The sequence below is a fragment of the Pipistrellus kuhlii genome, unplaced genomic scaffold (genome assembly GCF_014108245.1).
Source record: "Pipistrellus kuhlii isolate mPipKuh1 unplaced genomic scaffold, mPipKuh1.p scaffold_m20_p_43, whole genome shotgun sequence".
Classification (NCBI taxonomy): Eukaryota; Metazoa; Chordata; class Mammalia; order Chiroptera; family Vespertilionidae; genus Pipistrellus; species Pipistrellus kuhlii.
In genome coordinates, this window is record NW_023425544.1 from 3609199 (window position 1) to 3630391 (window position 21193).

At 56.1% G+C, this 21193-nt stretch overlaps 2 protein-coding genes across 6 annotated transcripts in view; both read left to right on the plus strand.

Annotated features, from left to right (window-relative positions):
- GARNL3 (GTPase activating Rap/RanGAP domain like 3) overlaps positions 1-7752 on the plus strand; it is an 83981-nt gene extending 76229 nt beyond the window's left edge. For 2 of the 3 annotated variants that reach the window (XM_036412020.2, XM_036412022.2), the window contains 6 exons: positions 2430-2537; positions 3289-3407; positions 3769-3907; positions 5235-5450; positions 6053-6179; positions 7289-7752. In XM_036412020.2, coding sequence (XP_036267913.1) covers positions 2430-2537; positions 3289-3407; positions 3769-3907; positions 5235-5450; positions 6053-6179; positions 7289-7466 — 887 coding nt within the window. In that variant the 3' untranslated portion in view covers positions 7467-7752. The remainder of the gene's footprint in view (positions 1-2429; positions 2538-3288; positions 3408-3768; positions 3908-5234; positions 5451-6052; positions 6180-7288) is intronic. The other variant, XM_036412021.2, reaches the window with a different exon arrangement.
- A 2977-nt stretch (positions 7753-10729) lies between these two features.
- Positions 10730-18197, plus strand: SLC2A8 (solute carrier family 2 member 8). Of its 3 annotated transcripts, none has more exons than XM_036412025.2 (10): positions 10730-10900; positions 10992-11154; positions 11390-11596; positions 12865-12964; positions 14244-14443; positions 15012-15158; positions 15247-15355; positions 15864-16037; positions 16368-16513; positions 17658-18197. In XM_036412025.2, the coding sequence occupies exons 1-10, from the start codon at positions 10845-10847 to the stop codon at positions 17793-17795; spliced, it is 1440 nt and encodes a 479-aa protein (XP_036267918.1). In that variant the 5' UTR covers positions 10730-10844; the 3' UTR covers positions 17796-18197. The 3 variants fall into 3 exon arrangements, with proteins under 3 accessions (XP_036267918.1, XP_036267919.1, XP_045427998.1); XM_036412026.2 differs by having other exon boundaries at positions 15015-15158; XM_045572042.1 differs by lacking the exon at positions 15864-16037.
- The last annotated feature ends 2996 nt before the right edge of the window (positions 18198-21193 follow it).

Here is a 21193-nt window from a genome sequence, read left to right on the forward strand (position 1 = left end):
AGATACCTCTGAGCAGGTGTCTTTGGGGCAGAAGTGGGAGCAAAAGCTGTCCACCTAGGACACTAGAGGATGGGGAAGAGGAATAGAGACAAGTCTTGCAAATAATTGTGCTTCAAAGGAAAAAGAGAGAGGGGACGAGAGATAGCCAGAGGAGGAAGAGAGGTCAAGGATTTAAGAATAGAATTGTGTGGCTAACCCATGTCGGTGCCTGGAATAAAAGGGGCCTCTGCTTCTATGTGAACCCCTCCCTATGAGAGGGTCCAAACCTGGACTGGTGTTTAGAGCTGGGAGCAGGCCAGGAACAGGGGAGCTGGAGTAATCTGGCCTTAATTGAATGCTGCCTCAGGGTCACCAGGCAATGCAGGCCTATGGCTTCAGCTTTTCCTGAAAAACCATTGGGAGGAGGGGACGTGTGGAGCTCTCACCACTAGTCCTGCGGGGTGGGGCTCCGTGTGGGACCTGCCTCTCAAGGGGCTTCCTGCACCCGAGGGCTGCCAGCAAGTGTCCCCTCTCGGCAGTCAGGTGGACCCATGTTCTCCCACGTGGGACTGCTGAGACTGCCGACCACCTACTAGGTGTACGGGTTAATAATGGCAAATTTTGTAATTGAAAACACGATAATTTCAGGAGAAACATCAAAAGTGCTTTATTCAAAGTAATGTCCATTGCTAGCTATTCATTTAAGTAATTGTGGATACCGTCCCAATAGAACTTTTCTTGTTTTGAGGCAAACCATTCAGAGGCCCAATTTTCTACTTCTTTGTATGTTTTGAAGTGCTGCTCAGAAAGTGTGTGTGCCATGGATCAGAACAAGTGGTAATCTGAAGGAGCAAGGTCTGGTGAATATGGCGGGTGGGTTAATACTTCCCAGGCAAGATCTCTCAATGTGTCTTTAACTGGTTTTGAAGTGTGTGATGGTGCGTTATCATAAAGCAAAATTACTTTGCCATGTCTTCTGGCACATTCTGGTTGTTTCACAATCAAAGCATGACTCATGATTATTTGTGGTCAGTATTAACAGTTTCACCTGGTTTTAGAAGCTCATAATACACCACGCCTTCCTGATCCCACCAAATGCAGAGCATTGTCTTCTTTCCAAAGCGATTTGGCCTTGCAGTCCATGTTGATGGTTGACCTTGATCAACCCATGATTTTGTGCCTTTGGAATTCTCAAAATAAGTGCACTTTTCACAATTCAATGCAAAAAAAAGACTTTCTTTCATGCTGTTGAAGCAACATTTTACTGATGACTTTTTCATTTTCCACTTGTCTTTCATTCAGTTGATGTGGCACCCATTTTCCTTCTTTTAAGATCTTTCATAAGTAAATAAATAAATAAATAAATAAATAAATAAATAAAAATAAAAATAAAAAAAAATCTTTTCATTGCTTGTAAACGACTGGAAATTGTTTGCTGAGCAGCGTTTAATCTTTCTGCAAGTTGTTTTGGAGTTTGACACGAATCTTCATCCAATAATGGTTGTAATTGTTGGTCTTCAAACTTTTCGGTTGACCTGGACATTCTTTGTCTTTCACTTCGAAATCATCACTTTTAAAGCGTTTAAACCAGCGTTCACAAGTATCTTGAGTGGAATATGTTCACCATAGCATCCCGAAGTATATGTTAACTTTCAGCAGCACTTTTCTTCAAAATAATGAATTAAAACTTCCCACAAATGCTATTTTTTGGCATGAAATTTAATATTTTTAAGCGTAAAAATATCAATGATGTTAACATCTTCAGCAAATTTGACATATGAAGGTTTTTTTTATAAATATATAAAGGTTTTTATAAATATATTTTATTGATTTTTTTACAGAGAAAAAGGGAAATGGAGAGAGAGTTAGAAACATTGATGAGAGAGAAAGATCTATCAGCTGCCTCCTGCATACCCTCTATTGGGGATGTCCCTGAAACCAAAGAAAATGCCCTTGGCCACAATTGAACCTGGGGCCCTTGAACTGCAGGCCAATGCTCTATCCACAAAGCCAAGCCGGCGACATATGAAGTTTTGAAGCTTGCTGTCAATACAACAAAATAGCATACATTTCAAATCACATCTATATCAACATATGTGTAACTCCATCTATTGAAAAAAATCCACATTATCAACTAGTACCCTAATACTTCACCTCTCCTCGCCTCAATTTTCTCCTCTGTAAAATGGGAGCAATCATAGCATCCACTTCAGAGGACCATACAGATCCAGTGGGGTCATGTTTTCACAGCTCAGAGCCTGGCTCCTGGTAAAGTCTCCCAAAGTTCAACTGTGGTTACTGCTGTGCTGTCTGTCCCTGGGAACCTGGCCTCGGGACAATATTCGCACCAGCATTTGGGGTGCTATTCCTGTGTCTGCTTTTCATGTATCTAATCACAGTCATCTAAGTGTTGTCTCTAACAATAATGAGTCACTATTGTCTCATTGCAGACAGTTGCATCTATAAAAAAGTGTGTCCATTTAATGGAGGCTCTTTTTTTATTCAACCGTCTGCGTCCGATTTCCAGTTCTGTTGGAACCAGGCTCCGTACGCGGTCGGTAAGCAAGTCTCTCCCTGCATCTTCCCTTCGTGTAGCCCCGGACCTGGCCAGGCGGGTCACAGACGCGCAGCTTCCGGCTAAATCGCCTTGAGTCTGTGGGGAGGGTTCTCAGGTGTTTCTGTTCCCCTTTTAGGACTATTGTCTCCGAGTTCCTCCAGTTCTGAGCACATGACCCTTTGAGATCAAGTCAATCTCAGCTTTTAGCAGCGTTTTGATTCTGGGCCCTGCTCCCCTTTTCTAACAGGCAAGGGCAGATCCAGACCCAGCACCTGGCTGCCGTGGGGGAGGGGGAGCCACGTGCTTCCGGCCCCCATTCCTATGGTTTCGAAGATTGGAAGTCTAGAACCACAGAAACTCGGGGCTTTGTCCGTCACTGGGACATCACACACGCATGGTGGTGCCTGTTACGGGGTTCAAGACCCACAGCCGGACACCTTCCCCGGGGAGCGTCAAATTCAAGCCAAATTAGTTCTGTTTTCCTCCGAACAAAAGCATTTACTGAGAGGTGGGCCCTGTAGGGACAGCGGGACAGCAGGGGAGCCACCCAGACACCTGAGGACTGGGCTGGCCAGGTGCACAGCGAGGCCACCAAGGGAGGCTCTCTTAGAATTGGGGCTCAGGCCCCATGGAGGAGAGGCAGGGAGCGCTGAGAGAGGCAGGAGCTTCCCAGAAGTGAAGAGGAATGTGACACAGCCCCGGGGGGTGGGGGGGGAGCGCGCTGAGCTGACGCCCCGCTCGCTGCCTTGCAGTCTGTGCTTTCCCGTACCTCCTGGCCTTCACCCCCGACTCCATGGAGATCCGCCTGGTGGTGAATGGGAACCTGGTCCACACAGCGGTCGTGCCTCAGCTGCAGCTCGTGGCCTCCAGGGTGAGCAGATGCCCATTTGTTTCCATCCCAGGGGCTGCGGGGCCCAAGCGCCAGGAGGTGACAGGCGGGCAGGGGTCTCCCAGCCAGGCAGGTGGGCAGTGGCAGGGCCGCAGTGCGGCAGGCGGCCAGGGGGGCGATGCAGAGGCCTGAACGTGTCCCCCTCCCCCCGTGGGGTCTTCGCGTGCCGCCATGGGCTTCAGAGGCTCCTCAGTCCCCCGGGCAGGTGTTTGGTGCAGGTGAGGGGGCTGAGCGGCCTCTCCCCAGCATCGGGCACAGCGCTGCCCGGGGAGGCGCTGACGGAGGAGCCGAGTGAGGACCGAGGCCCCAGCACCCCTAACCTGTCTTGTCTCTCTCCTCCCAGTCGGACATCTACTTCACAGCAGCCGCGGCCGAGAGCGAGGTCCTGTCTGGAGGCAGCTCCAAGGGGGCCAGTGCCCACACCTCCCCGCAGACTCCCCCGGGCGGAGAGGCTCCGGTGTTCCCGTCCTCCCTGGGGGAAGGTGCGTCCCTTCTTACTGTCTGTTCAGAGGCATCTTAGTCCGTTCATCATCACATCAGCACGTGACTGCCTCCCAAGGAAGTCCCTCTTTAAAGCCATAACAACTTGTATTCTGAATGCAGTGGTTGCATATTATTGTTTTTTTTACAGAGAGGAAGGGCGAGGGATAGAGAGTTAGAAACAACGACGAGAGAGAATCATCGATCAGCTGCCTCCTGCATAACCCCTACTAGGGATGTGCCTGCAACCAAGGTACATGCCCCTGACCGGAATAAAACCTGGGACCCTCCAGTCCACAGGCCAATGCTCTATCCACTGAGCCAAACCGGTTTCTGCTGGTTGCATTCTTAGGAAACTTGGGGAAACAGCCCAAGTGCCCATCAGTGGATGAGTGGATAAAAAGCCGAGGTGCGTTTACACCTGGGAACACTGTGCAGCAGTAAAAAGAAGGCTCTCTTACCGCTGACACAGCATGGAGGGCCTGGAGAGGATCCTGCTGTGAAATAAGGCAGGCAGAGAAAGACAAGAATCCCATGATCTCACTCAGACGTGGAATCGAATGAACAAAATAAGCTGATGAACGCAGGATCCAGGGACATGGACGCATGGAGCAGAGTGCGGAATCTCAGAGGGTGGGTGGGTGGGAGGTAATCAGACCAGGACCTTGTATGTGTAGATGCGTGGCCCGGGGCCACGGACAGTAGGGTGCTGGAGGCCTGGGGCGGGGGGGTGAGGTGAGCTGGAGGGAGGCAATGGGGAAAAGAGGACATATGTAATACTTCCAACAATAAAGAATTACTTTAAAAAAAGAAGAAGAAGGGGGGAGGGGTGTCGTGTATTATGGGCCAAGCAACGCTAACTTTCCTTCTGGGATGTGAACAACAGACCGGGTTTTGTAGCTAAAAGGATTTGGTCATAAAGCCTACACGCTGCTCAGCACACCCGGTCTTGCTCTCTACCTGGCTTGGCCCACGAATCCCAGAGGCCTTTGCTGTGGTTGCTGGTTGGCCCAGCTTCTCCCCACATCAGGCCTCTTTATGCTCCTTGTTACCCTAAAGCCCCAGCTGCCCCACAGCTGCTGGCAAGTCTCGTCTGCCCCTCGCTCCCGTGCAGGTAGCCAGTGGTGGGCGCACCGCATCCTTGTTACCATGACAGCAGCACCCTTGGAGAACCAGCCGCAGGCACCATTGCTCCTGCTGGGAACTTGGGAGATGAGCGTGCGGCACAAAATCTTCCTCCTGCCAACTGTTGAGGAACTAGCGATTACCCTCTTGTCAGTAACATGACTCCTCTTAAAGTGCTGACGCTCCTTTCTAAATCACTTTCAGGTGAAATTCAGTCAAAAACTCTGTACAAGATTCCACTCAGAAACCTCGTGGGCAGAAGCATCGAGCGACCTCTGAAATCGCCCTTGGTCCCCAAGGCCATCACGCCGCCCACCTCCATCAGCGTGGGCATCGCTGCCATTCCCGTCACACACTCCTTGTCCCTGTCCCGGATGGAGATTAAAGAAATAGCGAGCAGGACCCGCAGGGAGCTGCTGGGTAATGGCTCTCAATTATTTGTCTTCCCCGTCGGTAACCATACCAGCTGGTTTTGTCTTTGGATAGTCCTCACAAACAGTGTGTTAAAAAGAAACTTTCCACAGGGATTTGTAAATAAGTTACGTGCAGCTGTACCTAGGAATATGATGCAGTTTACCCCTCCAAGCCCCATCTATATTCTTTGGTGTGGAAAGCTGCCTCAATCATGGCTAAGGGGGAAAGGCTGTTTGTAAATAGTATCTAATCTGATACTATTTTAAAATGTATATACTGGAGCCCAGCCTGTGTTGCTCATCAACCTATGAACCAGGAGGTCGTGGTTTGATTTCCAGTCAGGGCACATGCTCAGGTTGCAGGCTCAATTCCCAGTTTAAGGGTGCAGGAGGCAGCCAATCAATGATTCTCTCTCATCTTTGATGTTTCTATCTCTCTCCCCCTCCCCCTTCCTCTCTGCAATTAAAAAAATATATATATATTAAATAAATAAAAATATGTCCTGTATCTTCTTCCTGACTATCCCAATAATGCACCAATTCCCAACCAAGAAGAAGGGCAGCTCTGTGGTGTTGTCCTCTGACCTCTGGTTCTCCCCCGCAATCCAGGCCTCTCTGATGACGGTAGCCCCAGGCCAGAAGCAGCACCGAAGCCTAAATCAAAGGCCCGGAAGCAGTCTGAGGACAGCCGCGGAGCTTCCACACCGGGGATGGTGAGGTCAGCGAGCAGCGACAGGTAAAGAACGAGCCCTGCTGGGGGCAGGGGGGGACCTTCCAGTCGCAGCCCCTGCGGGCAGGAGGCCCGTCTGCTGGCGGGGACGCTGTGGGCGCCCCTGACCCACCGCAGGGGAGCTCCTGGAGGCTCCCCAGAGAGCACAGCCTGCCGGGGGGCGTCCTGACAGATGGGCAACCCCACCAGCAATCTGACAAATGCTCATTAAAAGACCGTCAGGCATGTTTATGATTTGCTCTCCATATTTATTGACATAATCTTTTTAAACAAAAAGGCTCGCAGGGGTAACGGGAAAAGGCGCGCCTGCGATGCTTGTAGTGGGAGCGGAACAGCCGCCCGCTCTGCTGGCAGCGCAGTGTCACAGCCAGCGACTGCTTGTCGAACCCACTGGCTTGTCCCCCAAGATCCTCTGTGTCCCACACTCGACACCATGCGTGCTCCATGACTCCTTCCACACACATCCATGGAGGGCCTGGCACCCAGCTGGTGTGGGGACACGGAGATGGGCGGCAGGGGCTTCGCAGGCCTATGGGGAAGGCCACCGAGAATAACTTAGACGGACAGCACCCATGGGTGGCAGGGGATGCAGAGAGTGGGTTGCCATAGGAATTTTAAAAAAGAGATAAGTGAGGGGGTGTGGGGTGGATAGGTCTACTTTGGGGGGGTAGGAGGAAGGCTTCTTTGAGGAAGTAGCACTGAGCTGAGCAAGAGAGACATGGAGACACAGAGAAGGCTGGGAGGGGCTGGAGGGGTCAGCAGGGCAGGGCCTGTGGCCCTGTGGGTGGGACTTTCAGCCTTAGCCTCAGGCCAGGGAGCCACGGGAGGGTCTGAGGCAGAGTGACGGCATCATGTGGGCACTAAATCAGACAGAGTGCCTCACAAGCACCCCCGAGGTGTCTGTCACCACTGGCCTTTGCAGCTCCCACCAGTCCAGGAGGTAGGGCAGCCGGACTGCAGGCCCCAAGCTCTGTTGGGGTGGTGGGTGACTCCTGCATGTCCCCACCACTCCCCCTTGGGTGGGGAAAGACAGGCCTAGGAGCTGGAAACTGCCAGACACCAGGCTCTTCAGTGGTCTTCGCAGTGATCCTTTTCCAGCGACTCTTCTCTTCCAGGATCACATCGGGCTCCTTGGAAAGTCCTTCTCCCGCCGAAGCCAATCCCGAGGGGCAGTGCGCCCCGCCGGGCTCCGACCAGGACCCTGGGGAAGACGGAGGAGGCAGCCCTGTCAGGGGCAGCAGCCCCTTCCCACTCACGGCCTCCTCGGATGAAGACATCATTGACTTAAAGTAAACAGAGTCCAAGTCGAGTTTTCCACCTTTCGTTTTCTTAGGGAGGTTTATACTTTCACCAGTTCTGACATCATTTCCCAACACAGCGCGGGGTCTAGCCTGTCCCTGATCTATGGACCAAACCTCTGCCACTCGCCAGTCCGGGTCGGTCTCTAGTGCCCAGTGCCGTCTCTCTCGACTTTGGTTTCTTCCTGTGCAGGAAGCATCAGTCCCCTTGTAATACACATGGTAGATTTCATTGAGGTTTTAGATTAAAACTTTGAATAAATCGAAAAATGTTCACTCTTTCTTATGGCAGCCTTCTCTTCTATTTTATAGACTTAGGTGGGAAAATTACTTTTTTCATTCGTTTTATGTCCTATAACGTGTTTCTTTTCTAAAGAAAAGCCATTGCCTTTTAGATGTATTTTAAGTAAGTTTTCTTTCTGCTCCTTTGGCCAATTACTGTCGCAGGCCCCTGTGGCTGGCACCAGTCCCACCTGCCCTTGGACTCCTGAGAAGAGCTGAATGGTTAGGTCTCAGAAGCGCCTGCATCTTTTCCTTTTGTCTCATGAAAAAGAATAAGATATAGGGAGAAGCTGAAGAGTCTCAAGATGATTTTGTTTGGGTGTATTGTTCCTCTGAAATGATATAACCAGAGGACAGTTATCAAAACTAGCATTCTCAAGTGCCTTCCTCTCACTCGGGTCCGCTGTGCTCTTTCACGTGGACCGAATGATTGTCCTCTTGTTACTTATCTGCCTTCCCGTTCCCTCCTCCAAGCGAGAAGAGAATCTGGGTGCAAATGATACAGGGAAATGTGAGCCTCCAGCCAGGACAGTTCAAAGGGGGAACCTAGTACCCCTGACATTGTAAAAGTTTAATGCGTGAAGAAGGTAATTGGCCTCTGGCATTCGTCGGACAAATCCGTTTTAGTAGCTCTCTTCTCGCCTGTACTACCCATCAAACATCAAAAGACACTTGAAATCACCTCCCTTGTTAAGTGCAGAGAGCTGTGTGACGTGACCTTGATCTGACCGTGATCATGACCTGCCTCTTCATGGGCCTTGCACGCGGCTTCCCTCCCTGCCTGCTGCACACATGGTTCAACACGATGGCAAATGCAAAGCTGAAGGCCGCCTGGGTCCCTTCGGCAGAAGGCAGGAGGCCAGGGTCAGGAAATAAATTAGTAACGAAGTAAAGATGGTGCTTTTTAAGCATGTGGGGCGCTTACAACCAAACGTGTCTTCTTGTGGACTCTGCAGCGTTCAGCATGCCCGTCCTTCCTTTGCGTTTTGTTATGCCCTTGTCACATACGGGAAACACAAAGTCGCTACATCCTGTATCTCGACCTCACCAAAAGTTTGAATAAGGTTTTATTATTGTTTGCTTTTCAAATAAGAAAACAATAGGCTCATAAAGGAGCAATGATTTGAACGTGTGAGTTCTCTGGCCCAGAGCTGGGCTCTCTCCCCTGCATGCCGCACAGAGCCAGGTGAGCAATGGTGTCAGTTGGACCAGGCTGGTGGTGTTCATGTTAAGCTCATCTGTGAGCTTTACGCGCTCATATGGGTGTTTTCCTTGTAATTTTTCCCGCTGATGGTTCTTTTTTTAAAATATATATTTTATTGATTTTTTACAGAGAGAAAGGGAGAGGGATAGAGAGTTAGAAACATCGATGAGATCAATCAACTACATCCTCCACACCCTCTACTGGGGATGTGCCGAAACCAAGGTACATGCCCTTGACCGGAATCGAATCCGGGACCCTTCAGTCCACAGGCCAACGCTCTATCCACTGAGCCAAACCGGTTAGGACCCCCCAGATGGTTCTTGCTTCTCAGCCTAGAATAGAAAAACCAAGGGCTTTCTAGACCATTTTTCCAAAAGATTGGGCAGTATTAGAGTCACCCCATGACTTGACTCAAGTCACAAATCTGAGGAATGAGTGTAGAAAGGGCAAGAATTGGACCCTACTCATCAGGTGGATGGTGCTTTGCTATAAAGGGGGCAGGAGGCTGCTGTGGCAGCAATATCTGCTTCGTGGTCAAGAACTGAACACTCACGGGAGGAAGACCACAGCCAGGGGGCAGGAGCCGCTCTGCAGGCTCAGAGCTGGCCTAGCTGGACTCACTGGAGTATCCTGTCTGCAAAAGTCTGTCCACACACCCCACCAGCTGAGTTACAAAATAAACTGTGGGAGCAGTTTGCCCATGGAGTGTGAGTCATCCATCCACTCTGCAAACACCTGGTGCTGTCTGCAGACATCTGCAGTCGATCATGTGCATTGGGGTGGGATGATCACAAAACAGTAAGAAGTGCTGTGATAAGAGTTTATAGCTCAAGCACAAGATGCCGCGTGAGCACAGAGGGGAAGTTGCCTGTCCTTACGTTACAGTCAGATGACTGCAGAGCAAGCAGCTACCATGACCACACTGGCTAGCACTGCAGTGCTTCCACACGTGTGCTTGGTGTCTATGAACATTGCCCCTGCTCACAACACTCTTGGAAGACAGATCCAGTCTCCGTTAGAGATGAGGAAACACAGGCCCAGAGAAAGATGAGAAGCTAGGTCAAGGCACAACCCCGGGGAAGGTGCCTTGACCGGGAATTGAACCGTGACCTCCTGGTTCACGCTCAACCCCTGAGCCACACCGCCCAACAAGATGCGAGGTATTTGGATGAATATTCAAGTCAGGTTTACCTTGAAGTGAGTGGCACTTAACAGGGAGCATGAAGCTCACCGCTTACGCCATGATCAATCATACAGGCGGCATGCGGGCCCCGCCCAACACGGATCCCCAGCACCCCGAGGTCCTAGTCGTAGCGGTAGTGGGCTCTGCAGCCTCAGCAACTGGTGACTCGCAGGTGGCGGGCGCGCAGGGCCACGCCTCCGCCCCCTGCAGCCCCGCGGGACCAGTCTCAGAGTCTGGGAGAGAGTGACACGCGACAGTCATTAGGAAACTCCAGCCCCGCAGCTCTTAGTGGGCAGAGCTGGGCCAGGCTGCCCACAAGGAGACTGCAGACCTGACTAGGGCGGCAAGCCTAGGGCTACAGCCCGGCGAGGGTCTGGAAGTCCTGGGGGTGGGGCAGCTCCTTGACCCCGCCTGGCCCGCACCGCCTTCCTATTGGATGACGAACCCCGCCCCTCCTATACATTGGATAGCTCTGCCCTGGGGGCGGTTCCAGAGCGCTCCGCCTACCGTAGCTCTGCTCCCATTGGTCTGCTCTGATCTGTAGGGCGGATTCCAACGTCGACGCTACCGTGTCTTGCGTTCCCATTGGCTGCTCTCACACCCACGCCCGCGGCCGCCCAGGGCCTCCCAGGAGGCCCCGTGGCCGGCTCTGCCGGGAGAGGCCGGTGCTGCCCAGGACCTGCCGGCGCTGGCCGCCCGCGGACATGACGCCTGAGGACCAGGAGGAAACCCAGCCGCTCCTGCGGCCGCCGGGGGGCAGGTGGGCGGGCGGGGGAACCGGGCCTGGGGCGGGGCCTCGCCCCTCTCGCTGCGCCCGAGCCGGCGCGCTCACCGACCGCCCATCCCCGCAGCGTCCCCCGCGGCCGCCGCGTCTTCCTCGCCGCCTTCGCCGCTGCCCTGGGCCCGCTCAGCTTCGGCTTCGCGCTCGGATACAGCTCCCCGGCCATCCCGAGCCTGCGCCGCGCCGCGCCCCCGGCCCCCCGCCTCAGCGACGCCGCCGCCTCGTGGTTCGGGGTGAGGCCGCGGGCTGGGACCCTCCACGCCCGCCCCCGGGACGCGCGATGGGACCCTCCCCTGCCCTGCTCGGGGCGGACCCTGAGACCCTCCGCCGATTCCGACCCTGTTCCCCTGCCAGCGGTCACCCAGTCCCTCCCCTCGGAGGCCGCTGGGGTGGATGGGGATGGAGGGTGAGATTGGGCCGCGACCCCCGGGCGCCCCCTCCTCAGCTGGCGACCCCCCTTCCCCCCAGGCCATCGTGACCCTGGGCGCGGCGGCGGGGGGCGTGCTGGGAGGCTGGCTGCTGGACCGCGCCGGGCGCAAGCTGAGCCTCCTGATCTGCACGGTCCCCTTCGTGGCCGGCTTTGCCGTCATCACCGCCGCCCAAGAAGTGTGGATGCTGCTCGGGGGCCGCCTCCTCACCGGCCTGGCCTGCGGCGTGGCCTCGCTAGTGGCCCCGGTGAGTGCCCCCCAGCCCCCCGCCCGGGGACGGAGGAGAAGGAGCAGACAGACCTAGGGCCGTGCTTCCTCCGGGCCTCCTGGGTGGCCCTTATCTTCGTTATCTCCCTTACCCTGCACTGGGCCCCAGTTTGCAGAGGAAGTAAGTTTCCCAAAGTCAAGTCCTTTGTCCAGACGCAACTAGTCCGTGGCGAAGTGATTACCCAGGATTGTGCCACTTAACTTGGCCTCCCTTTTGCTCTACAAATAAGATGGCATCTGTGAAGGGTCAACAGGAGCCTCACAGTATGGCTTGGATCCCCCTTGGTCACTCAGACCACTGAGGTCAGTCAGCAGGAAACTCCCGCCCCGTTTGTCCCGGGGCAAAGGCTGCTGCCACCTGCCGCTCACACCCAGGGCTCCCGGGCTTCCCTGCTTCCCTGTCAGCTCCTCACCCAGCACAGCCACGCTGGCATCCGGCTCTGCCAGTCCTGGGCGCAGAGCTCCTCTCTGGGCCTCAGTCGTCGTGCCCCCCCCACCCCCCCCCGTAAGTGAGAATGGCAGGTCACCCCATGCAGTGAGCGAGGAATCAGAGAGGCGGCACACCAGCTTATGAAGGACTCTGACCCTGCGGCTGGGATTGCTGGTGACCAGGGAACTGCCGCTGGCCATGGGCTGGGATGATCCGCCACCCACACCGCAACCTGATGGAGAATGAAAGCAGGGGCTTGGGTTTCTCCTGGCCATCCCTTGGCACCTGCCGCTCATGTCACCTGGGTTTGCTGGGCAGCTGGGTTGGATTTTATGTGTGGGGCTTTTTACTGGGCAAAACCACACGTAAGCTGTGGGCACAGGCCTGGAGTAACCCAGCGGTAAGGGTGAGGCCTCTGGCCTCTGAGCACAGTCACTGATCACCACTCAGGTGAAGGGTTCCTGCTCTGACTCCAAGGGCTCCACGCCAGCAGCGTGCACCTGGAGCTAGCTAGAAAGGCAGAGTCTCAGGCCCCACCCACACCTAGGCACCAGCCTGCGGGTTATCAAGGGCAATGATACAATTAAAGGAAAGTGTGCAGAGCTCTGTGCCCACCCAGCCATCACCCTACACACAGCAGCCACATAGATAGCCTCACCCCTTTAAGTACCTGTGCAGACCAGGGGTGGGAGCGGAGGTCTGAGGAAGGCTCTGACTAAAGACAGGGTGAGTCCAGCTCCCGGAGGACTTCAGGAAGGCTCACTGACTTGCAGTGAGGTGCCCACAGGGCCTGTAGCTCTCCCCTGAACTGCTCACAGGTCTACATCTCCGAGATCGCCTACCCGGAAGTGCGCGGGCTGCTGGGCTCCTGTGTGCAGCTGATGGTCGTCTCGGGCATCCTCCTGGCCTACCTGGCAGGTAAGAGCTCTCACGTCTTCTCTTTGGATCCCTGTTCGTGGCCACTTGGCCACCTTAAAGCCACGGAAGCTCAAGTTCAGGAGAAGTCACAGGAGTTGCCTGAGGTTACACAGCCAGAGCCCGAGGTGCTGGGTAGCCAGACCCCCTCCCTGAGGCCCGGAAGCGTGGGGTGTGACTTGGTTCCGGGAGAGCTGACGAAGGCGTGCTCATCCCCCTAAGCAGAAGCCCATCCCCAGGGTCTGGGAGAGCTGGCTGCTTAGGTCAGTACCTCTGTGCAGTGACAGACAGGATTCAAGGGGAAGCCGGGCACCCCAAAAATCTCCAGCCTAGGCGCTTGGGCCCAAGCGCGTCTCCCTCAGAAACATCAGTACTGGATTTGCAGCATGAAGGAGGCGGGTTCCGGGGACCCTGAGGGCCAGAGCGGGGCTAGCATCAGAGACAGCATGCTTGCACTGGAACGGGGTAGAGAGGCAGGGCTCCTACCTGGCAGTCCCCAACAGGGAGGACCTCCGCCCCTCACTGCTGCACGGCCTGGGCCTGCTCAGCCTCCAGGAGCTGGGCTTTCCCTGTCTGTAAGTGGAGAAAGCCCGCCTCGTCCAAGGCTGCTGAGGGCTTAATGAAATGACACGAGAGTGCCTGGCAGCAGGCGCCCAGGGAGAATGCCTAGGGGTGGCCGGAAAGCATGGTGAGGGCAGGGAGCTGGAGCTTTTGGGCCTGATGGGTGTGGGGGGCATGGCCTGTGCCCTGTGATTGGCAGGCCCGTGGTCTTTCTTTTCGCCCACTTACCATCCTGACTAACTCAGAGTCCTGGCAGCAGTCTTGTGCCAAAGCCCTGTGTGCACACATTGAATGTGGAGCAGACATGGGGTCACATGATCGCCAGTTCCCAGGACCTCCGATGCGCTGGTGTTCAGGGAAAGGTCCCCCACCCTGTGCTGCTGCGGCTCCAGGCGAGCCAGCCTGGCCTGCCTCTGGTGGCCTCCCAGCGGGTCTGCACGAGGACTCAGCGCTGTGCCCAGTTTTCCCCCCAAACGGTTACACACACGGCCATGGCCTCGCCATCGTGACAGAGCCAGGCCTCATTCTCTGTATAATGGCTTCGTACGTGTTCACGAGCCGAAGTAGATAACAAAGTGCCCGTCTCACGTCTGCATTTCGACAGTAACCAGTGGCAGTGGCAGACTGCAGAGGTCGGTCGGTCGGTCCCCACCCTTTAAGCTGAGCCCGTGGGTTGGTGAGGGGCCGGCTCCCTCAGGCTCTGACATCTGTCCCCATCCAGGCAGGATCCTGGAGTGGCGCTGGCTGGCCGTGCTGGGCTGTGTGCCCCCCTCCTTCATGCTGCTGCTCATGTGCTGCATGCCCGAGACCCCGCGCTTCCTGCTCACTCAGCACAAGCGCCAGGAGGCCCTGGCTGCTGTGCACTTCCTGTGGGGCGCTGAGCAGGACTGGGAAGAGCCCCCTGTCGGGGCTGAGCACCAGGTGAGGGGCTGGGGGAGGGGCCAGGGAGCCGCGCCCAAGGATGTAAGTGCACGCACACAAACACTCACTCTGTTGTCCTGTGTGCCAGCAAGCAGAGCCCCGCTCCTTGGAGGGCCCAAGCCTTGAAGGTCACTGGGAAAGCCTGAAGAGAAAGGCCTGGCCGGGGCCGGGCACCCTCAGGGCGGACTTGGGACTTGGTTTTTTATGGGGGGCAGGGGACGGGTTGAAAATTGAGTCTCTGCCACTTACCTGCTGGGTGACTGTCCCGCCGCCAAGCCGTAGTTTCCTCATGTAAACAGGAGGCAGCACGTGCTGCCGCGGGGCCGGGAGGTGGTGAGGAGTTGGGCCCAGGCCTGAGGCCGGTGGGATTCTGGAGCCCCTGGCCCTTGGCCCATGTGCTCTCTTTGTGCCCCCCACCCACCCCGGAACCAATCAGGAAGGGATGCACAGTGAGGGCCTTCCGCTTACAAACGGGGAGGCTGTAGTGGCGCAGACCGGTCTGCGGACCCAGCAGAAACGGAGGCTCCCGCCCTCCCAGCAGAGCAGCACTGACGCCCCCTCTGACCAGCAGGGCTTCCAGCTGGCCCAGCTGAGGCGGCCCGGCATCTACAAGCCCTTCGCCATCGGCACCTTCCTCATGGTCTTCCAGCAGCTGTCGGGGATCAACGCCGTCATGTTCTATGCCGAGACTATCTTTGAGGAGGCCAAGTTCAAGGTTAGAGGCCTCTGCCTCATGCCGATGCCACTTGGGTGTGGCCTTGTCCCCGGGCCTCTACCTGACCCGCCTGTGCCCATCTCCCTAGGACAGCAGCCTGGCCTCCGTCATCGTGGGCGCCATCCAGGTGCTGTTCACGGCCGCAGCCGCCCTCGTCATGGACAGAGCTGGGCGCAGGCTGCTCCTGGCCTTGTCAGGTGAGGCCCACGTGCTCAGCCTGTGCGAATGGGTGACCCCGGCCAGGCTCCCCACTGCAGGTTGGAGGGTCTCTGTCAAGGCCACCATGAGGTGGGAGGAGGAGGACAAGTGTCCCTGAGAACAAGGCTGAGATTTAACGGGAGCCCTCACTGCAGGCCGGGCCTGCGCTCACGGCGTCACCACCTCACAGTAACCTTTGCCATGAACCTGCCAGGAAGGTGCCATTGGGCCCAGCTGACAGTGAGGAGACGGAGGGCCCTGGAGGGGAAGTGCTTGGAAGCTCATGGGCTTTGGAGCAAGTGACTTGACCTCTCCGAACCTCAGTTTCCCTCTGAATGGGGGTAGCAGGGCCGTTGGGAGGCTTGGGAGCTGCACTGCGTGCTCAGGGGGTACTGCTCGCTGCCCCCCTCCGAGGTGTCCAGGCCACTTGGCTGTGGCCACGCTGGGCTGAGACTCCTGCCCTGGGAGCCTCATGCCCCAGCAGCGCGCCCCCCCCTCCCCCCGCAGGTGTGGTCATGGTGTTCAGCACCAGTGCCTTCGGCGCCTACTTCAAGCTGATGCAGGGCAGCCCCAGCAACTCCTCACATGCCGACCTCCTGGCACCTGTCTCCATGGAGCCTGCCGACCCCAGTGTAGGGCTGGCCTGGCTGGCGGTGGGCAGCATGTGCCTCTTCATTGCTGGTGAGAGGGGCCTGTGGGGAGGTGGGGTAGGGTTCGCCCTGTCACTGCTGCATTCCGATGGCTCCCAGCAGGTCCAGGCCTACCTGGCCCACCTGTCCATAGAGGTCCCAGTCTGCGTTTATAGCTCTGGCCACGGGCCCAGCACCCAGCTGGCCCTCCTCTCCTCTCAGTCCCCCCGCGTGTAAGAAGCAGAAGGCCTGGCCTGCCACCTCCCAACAGGAAGACAGAGGGAGAGCCCAGCCTGGCATCCAGGCCAGACTTCAGCCCCCGGTCTGCAGGGAGCCGCAGGGTCTGGTCCCTGTGGTTCTGACACCCTGTCTTGTTCCGCAGGCTTCGCTGTGGGCTGGGGGCCCATCCCCTGGCTCCTCATGTCTGAGATCTTCCCTCTGCATGCCAAGGGCGTGGCCACCGGCGTCTGTGTCCTCACCAACTGGCTCATGGCCTTTCTAGTGACAAAAGAGTTCAGCAGCCTCATGGTGAGTCCAGGCCCTGGCAGCCTCCCGTTCCGGTCAACAGAGAAGTGCTTTTAGATGGTTCTCTTCGAGAAAAGACTCAGCGTCAGTGAATGGCCTTGTGTGCAGGCCGCCCCACCCTCCGGGGACATCAGCCGTCTCTGTCAGGGGTGAGGAGAGCCAGGCTGGACCATCGGGAGCCTTCGGGCTGTCTTGGTGGAGGACAGCAGGGAGGCCTCCCCACTGGACGTTGACCAAGGTCGGGAAGCAGGGCTGTGGGGAAACCCCGGCTTTAGAGTCCTCAGGTCTGGGCCCCCACTCTGCCTGGGCCACCTCCCTGCTCAGGGACCTTGGGTGCTGCTGACCTCTGAACCAGCTTCCTGGGCTGGACATGGAGGAGGGTGCCGTACCTTTCTCTAGGGTTGATGGGAGCATCAGTTCAGTTCAACATTTTGCTACCTTTTCATGGATAGACCTGACACAGACCCGGCCCTGCCTAAGGGACTTCCCAGCCAATGGGATGGTGTTAGGGTAGACAGACAAGCATTTGCTAGGTCATTTGCCACCCGCCCCCCCATTCCCCAGGTCTCCTGGTACATACCACCTCCAGGTTGTTCACGGCGCCAGAGAGCAAAGGAGGAATGAGATGGATAGGGTCGCCTTTGTGATAAGGGCTGGGACAGCAGTGGACAGTGGTGGGAGAAAAAGCCAGGAAGCTGGGCTGGGGCCGGGATTCCCAGGGTTCTGTCCAAGGTGCGGGCCCATCAGGCAGCTGCCCCAGGGAGGGACAGCTGGGGAGGGAGGGCGTGTGCTTCTGGGCTGGGAGGATGGACAGGCTCTGCCCAAAGGGAACTGCTGTCTTCCCTCCACGCCTGGGCCCTGAGTGCCTGTGTGCTCACTGCCCAGCTCCCCTGCTGTTCACTCACCCGTTCCCTCCAGTACCTCGGAGGACAGGGCCAACGCCAGTGTAGAGGGAAGGTGTGTGGGCCAACCTGGAGTCAGACCCCGGGAGAGAAGCCAGCTGCCACCTGGTAGCATCTCTACCTGGGGCAGCCGCTTCGTCACAGTGAGCCCATCCCGCGGGCAGTGCTCAGCCTGGGCAGCGCAGGAGGTGGTCGCATGAGTGCTGCTGCCTTCTCAGTCACTGGTGCTTCCCCTCTCTCTGCAGGAGGTGCTCAGGCCCTACGGAGCTTTCTGGCTCGCCTCCGCCTTCTGCGTCAGCAGCGTCGTTTTCACTTGGTTCTGCGTCCCGGAAACCAAAGGGAAGACTTTGGAGCAAATCACAGCCCATTTTGAGGGGCGATGACAGCCCTTCCCAGGAGATTGGGCTCCGAGGGGACAGAGCCTATCTGTGACTTCAGGTCAGGGAGCCGGGAGCCAGGACCGCAGCTGCTGGCAGCCTCATCCTCCAGGTCCCTCCCTCCTGCTCAGCTCCCTGCAGCCCCACGAGCCACGCACAGGAGGTTCCCAGACCCGGGGCCCAGTTCCCACCGCTGCTCTGAGACGGGAGGAGGGGACATCTCGGAGGGTCTTCAGTGCCTGTGGCCAGGCCTTCTGTGCTCTCCTGTCATGATATGAAGCGACAGTGGAGGAGGGGGACGCTTGGATCCTCACCTTCTGCAGGAGGTGCCTCTGGAGGCTGGGTGGCCGCCCATGGCCTCCCAGGAGGGCATTTGTTTGCCAAATAAAGACTTGACTCAGAAAGTCAGCTCCCGGCGCCTCTGTGAGCCACAGTTGAGGAGGGCAGTTTCCTGTCCCATAACCCAGCCCTCTGAGAACCTCTGTGTGTTTGCTTCCCTTTCCGTACCCTGCTGTACTGACTTCCCAGGTGGGCAGCCCTGGTGTGCGCCCACCTTGGCACTGTGTGTTAAGCTGCAATGAGGCTGGAGAGCTGGGCATTGGCTCAGAGCACAGCACTGGGGAGAACAGGACGGGACCCGGGGTTGGTTTCTGGAAGATCATGCAGCAGCTCTCTGATTTCCCTAAAATGGGACAGCTCTCACCTTTAGGAAAATCCAAATTCCTAGGGCCTTCCAAAAGCAAGTTCACGTCCAAGTGTAAGCTCAACTTCTCTGAGGATAATTGCACATCTACACAGTCATTAGTGCTGCATGTGGCCACTGGCTGGGCTCAGAACCACACTGTCATGGCAGCAAGTGTCCTACAAATGCCAGCTTGTTTAGCGTGGGTCAGGTCTCCAACATCCTGACCAGTTTCCTGTCCTCTTGTTGTGGCTATAGAGAGAGAGCTGTCCAAATCCCCACCTGCACACGTGGCCAGCTCCCCTGGGGCTGCTTCAGGCTACTGTTTGTCCTGCACCCCAGAGGGTTATACGCCAGCTGGACAGGGGCCTGCTCCCTACCATCCCAGCATCTGTTCTCTGTGAGTCAACACCAAAGACAACTCAGTGTAACAGGCCACCCTCTCTCCGCCACCTCCCAGAGGACAGGACTTTGCCCTGGAAACTTCTTGCCATGGACCTTCAAGCAGAGGCTGTTTCCTGGTCCTGCTTGGCCATCCCCAGCCTCTGCAATGGGGATTAACAAAGGGCCAGAGGGAAGGCAGGGGGTGGCTCACACACCTCCCTCCCCCCAGGCTGCAAGGGATGATTAACCTTGTGGGCAAGAACACCCCATGGCTTCAGTCCTACTGTGGTCTCTTTCCTCCAATCTATGGGCCAGGAGCCATGGCAGCATGGTAAGAGCCAGTGGACTTGGTTCCATTTCTAGTTGCACTACTCACTATGTCACCTGTACAAGTCACTTAATCTCTTCAGGTCTCAGTTTATTCATCTGTAAAATGGGCATAAAGATGTTATCTCCCTCATAAGATTGTTATGAAGATGAAATCATTATGTTAAGCACTTAGAACTGAGGATGTCACAAAATAAGTGGCTGCTGTTAGCCGGTGGTGGTGGTGGTGAGGCTGTGGTGGAGCAAAGCTGGTTTGATGTCCAAGGTGTGCCTCTGAAAGGGACATGTGAAATATTAACACATTTTTCTCTGTTTTCCATTTCCTGCCCTGCTCCCTCAGCAACTCCTACCCAGACCACCTTCTGGTTGCTACCAGCACCCCCACATGCTCTTCAGAGGTCCCCTGAGACTGCCTTGGAGCCTTCCCATTGGGACACAAGATGGGAAGAACCAGCCCCAGCTGGCAGTCCAATACCTGCCCCATAGCCCAGCCCAGCACTGTCAGACACAGGACCATAGAGAAGAGGAGCAGGAGAAAGCATTCCCACAAGACAGGACCAGCAGAAGCTGTGTTCTGCCCAGCCCACATAAGACAGGTCTTTGTACTGGATAACGGTAGGAGTCTGCACTGCCTGCCAAGAGTCACTTCATCTCCATCTCATCCTGCTCCCCATCCTCCCACCCCAACAATTCAAAAGAATCCTGGCTTCTGGGAACCTAAGGCAAGGCATCTGGGTCCTATCGCCCCCCGGTGGCCACCTGGGGAATTGCATCAGCTGAAGCCCGAAGCTCTGTGCTTCCTCCCTGGGGCCATGGGTAGAAACCCTCTGCTACCATCTAGTGGCCAGTGTGGGGTTAGCACTTGTTGGGCCTGTGGCTGCAGGCAGAACCTCACCAGCTGGAAGCAGTCAAAGGTCAAGGAATTTAGGCAGCCCCTGGAAGCAGGAAGAGGCAAGGAAGCAGATTCTCCCCTAGAGCCTCTGGAAGGCATGGGACCCTGCCAACAGCTTGATTTTACCCCAGTGACATCCATCCCAGACTTCTGACCTCCAAAATTGTAAGGCCGAAATTTCAGAAGGCGAAAGTAGGAATGGGCTTATCTTAAAGGGATCTGAGTGTGACTTGTCTGATGGAGTTAATCCAGTCAGGTTCATAGAGGACTCAGCAAATTAAGAGGGTTATGTTGGCAAAAACGCAACCCCTGTGACTGAAAGGGGGCCGAGACAGCACAACGTGGAAAGAGGCCTTAGGACCCCTACACTCATTTCCGCTCCCCAGGTAACGCATTCCCATCATCTTATTCTCAAAATGCCTCTAAAATTAAATAGGAGAATTGCTTGGGTGGTGAAGAATTGTCATCAATGCTCTGAGGAAGTCCACTGAAATATCCCCTGACTCAGCAGGGAATCCTCCAAGGGACAGGAAGTTCAGGAATCTCCTTTTGCCAACAGTGCTGATCAAACACTAAGTGTGTTTCTGCCCCTGAAATGACTGAAGAGGTTCCCTCCTGCCCATGGATTTTATACTCGGAGAATTCCAGGTCCCCAAGCGGTGGCAGCCCCGTTCACACTGAGAGGCTCAAGAGGACCGTGAAGGTGTCTGGAGCTGGGCCTGAGCTGAAGGTCCGGGAAGGAGAAGAACCTCTTCACCAGCTGCTCCGGGGACGTGGCCCCTGAAAAAGCAGGAGTCCAGAGCCAGTGATCTGTTATATGCGCAGGGACGACTCCCAGGATGCTTAGCGCCAAGCCGCTTCCTGTCTCAGAGGCCCCGGGCCTTGGATTCATGATGGGAAATGGATTCTGGGAGCGAGAACTGGCAGAAGCCTCACTAGGCAGCAAGACCAGGAGAACAGATGTTGGGCCGGAAGAGAGCACAGAGATTTCGGGGGGAATAGAGGCTAGAGGGGCTGGAAGGCCAATGCGCATGACCGGAAGTGATGCTGTTTATCACGCGCATGCTCTCTCGCGAGAAGAGGACCTGGCGTTGGGCAGAAGTCACAGTTTCCTAGTTG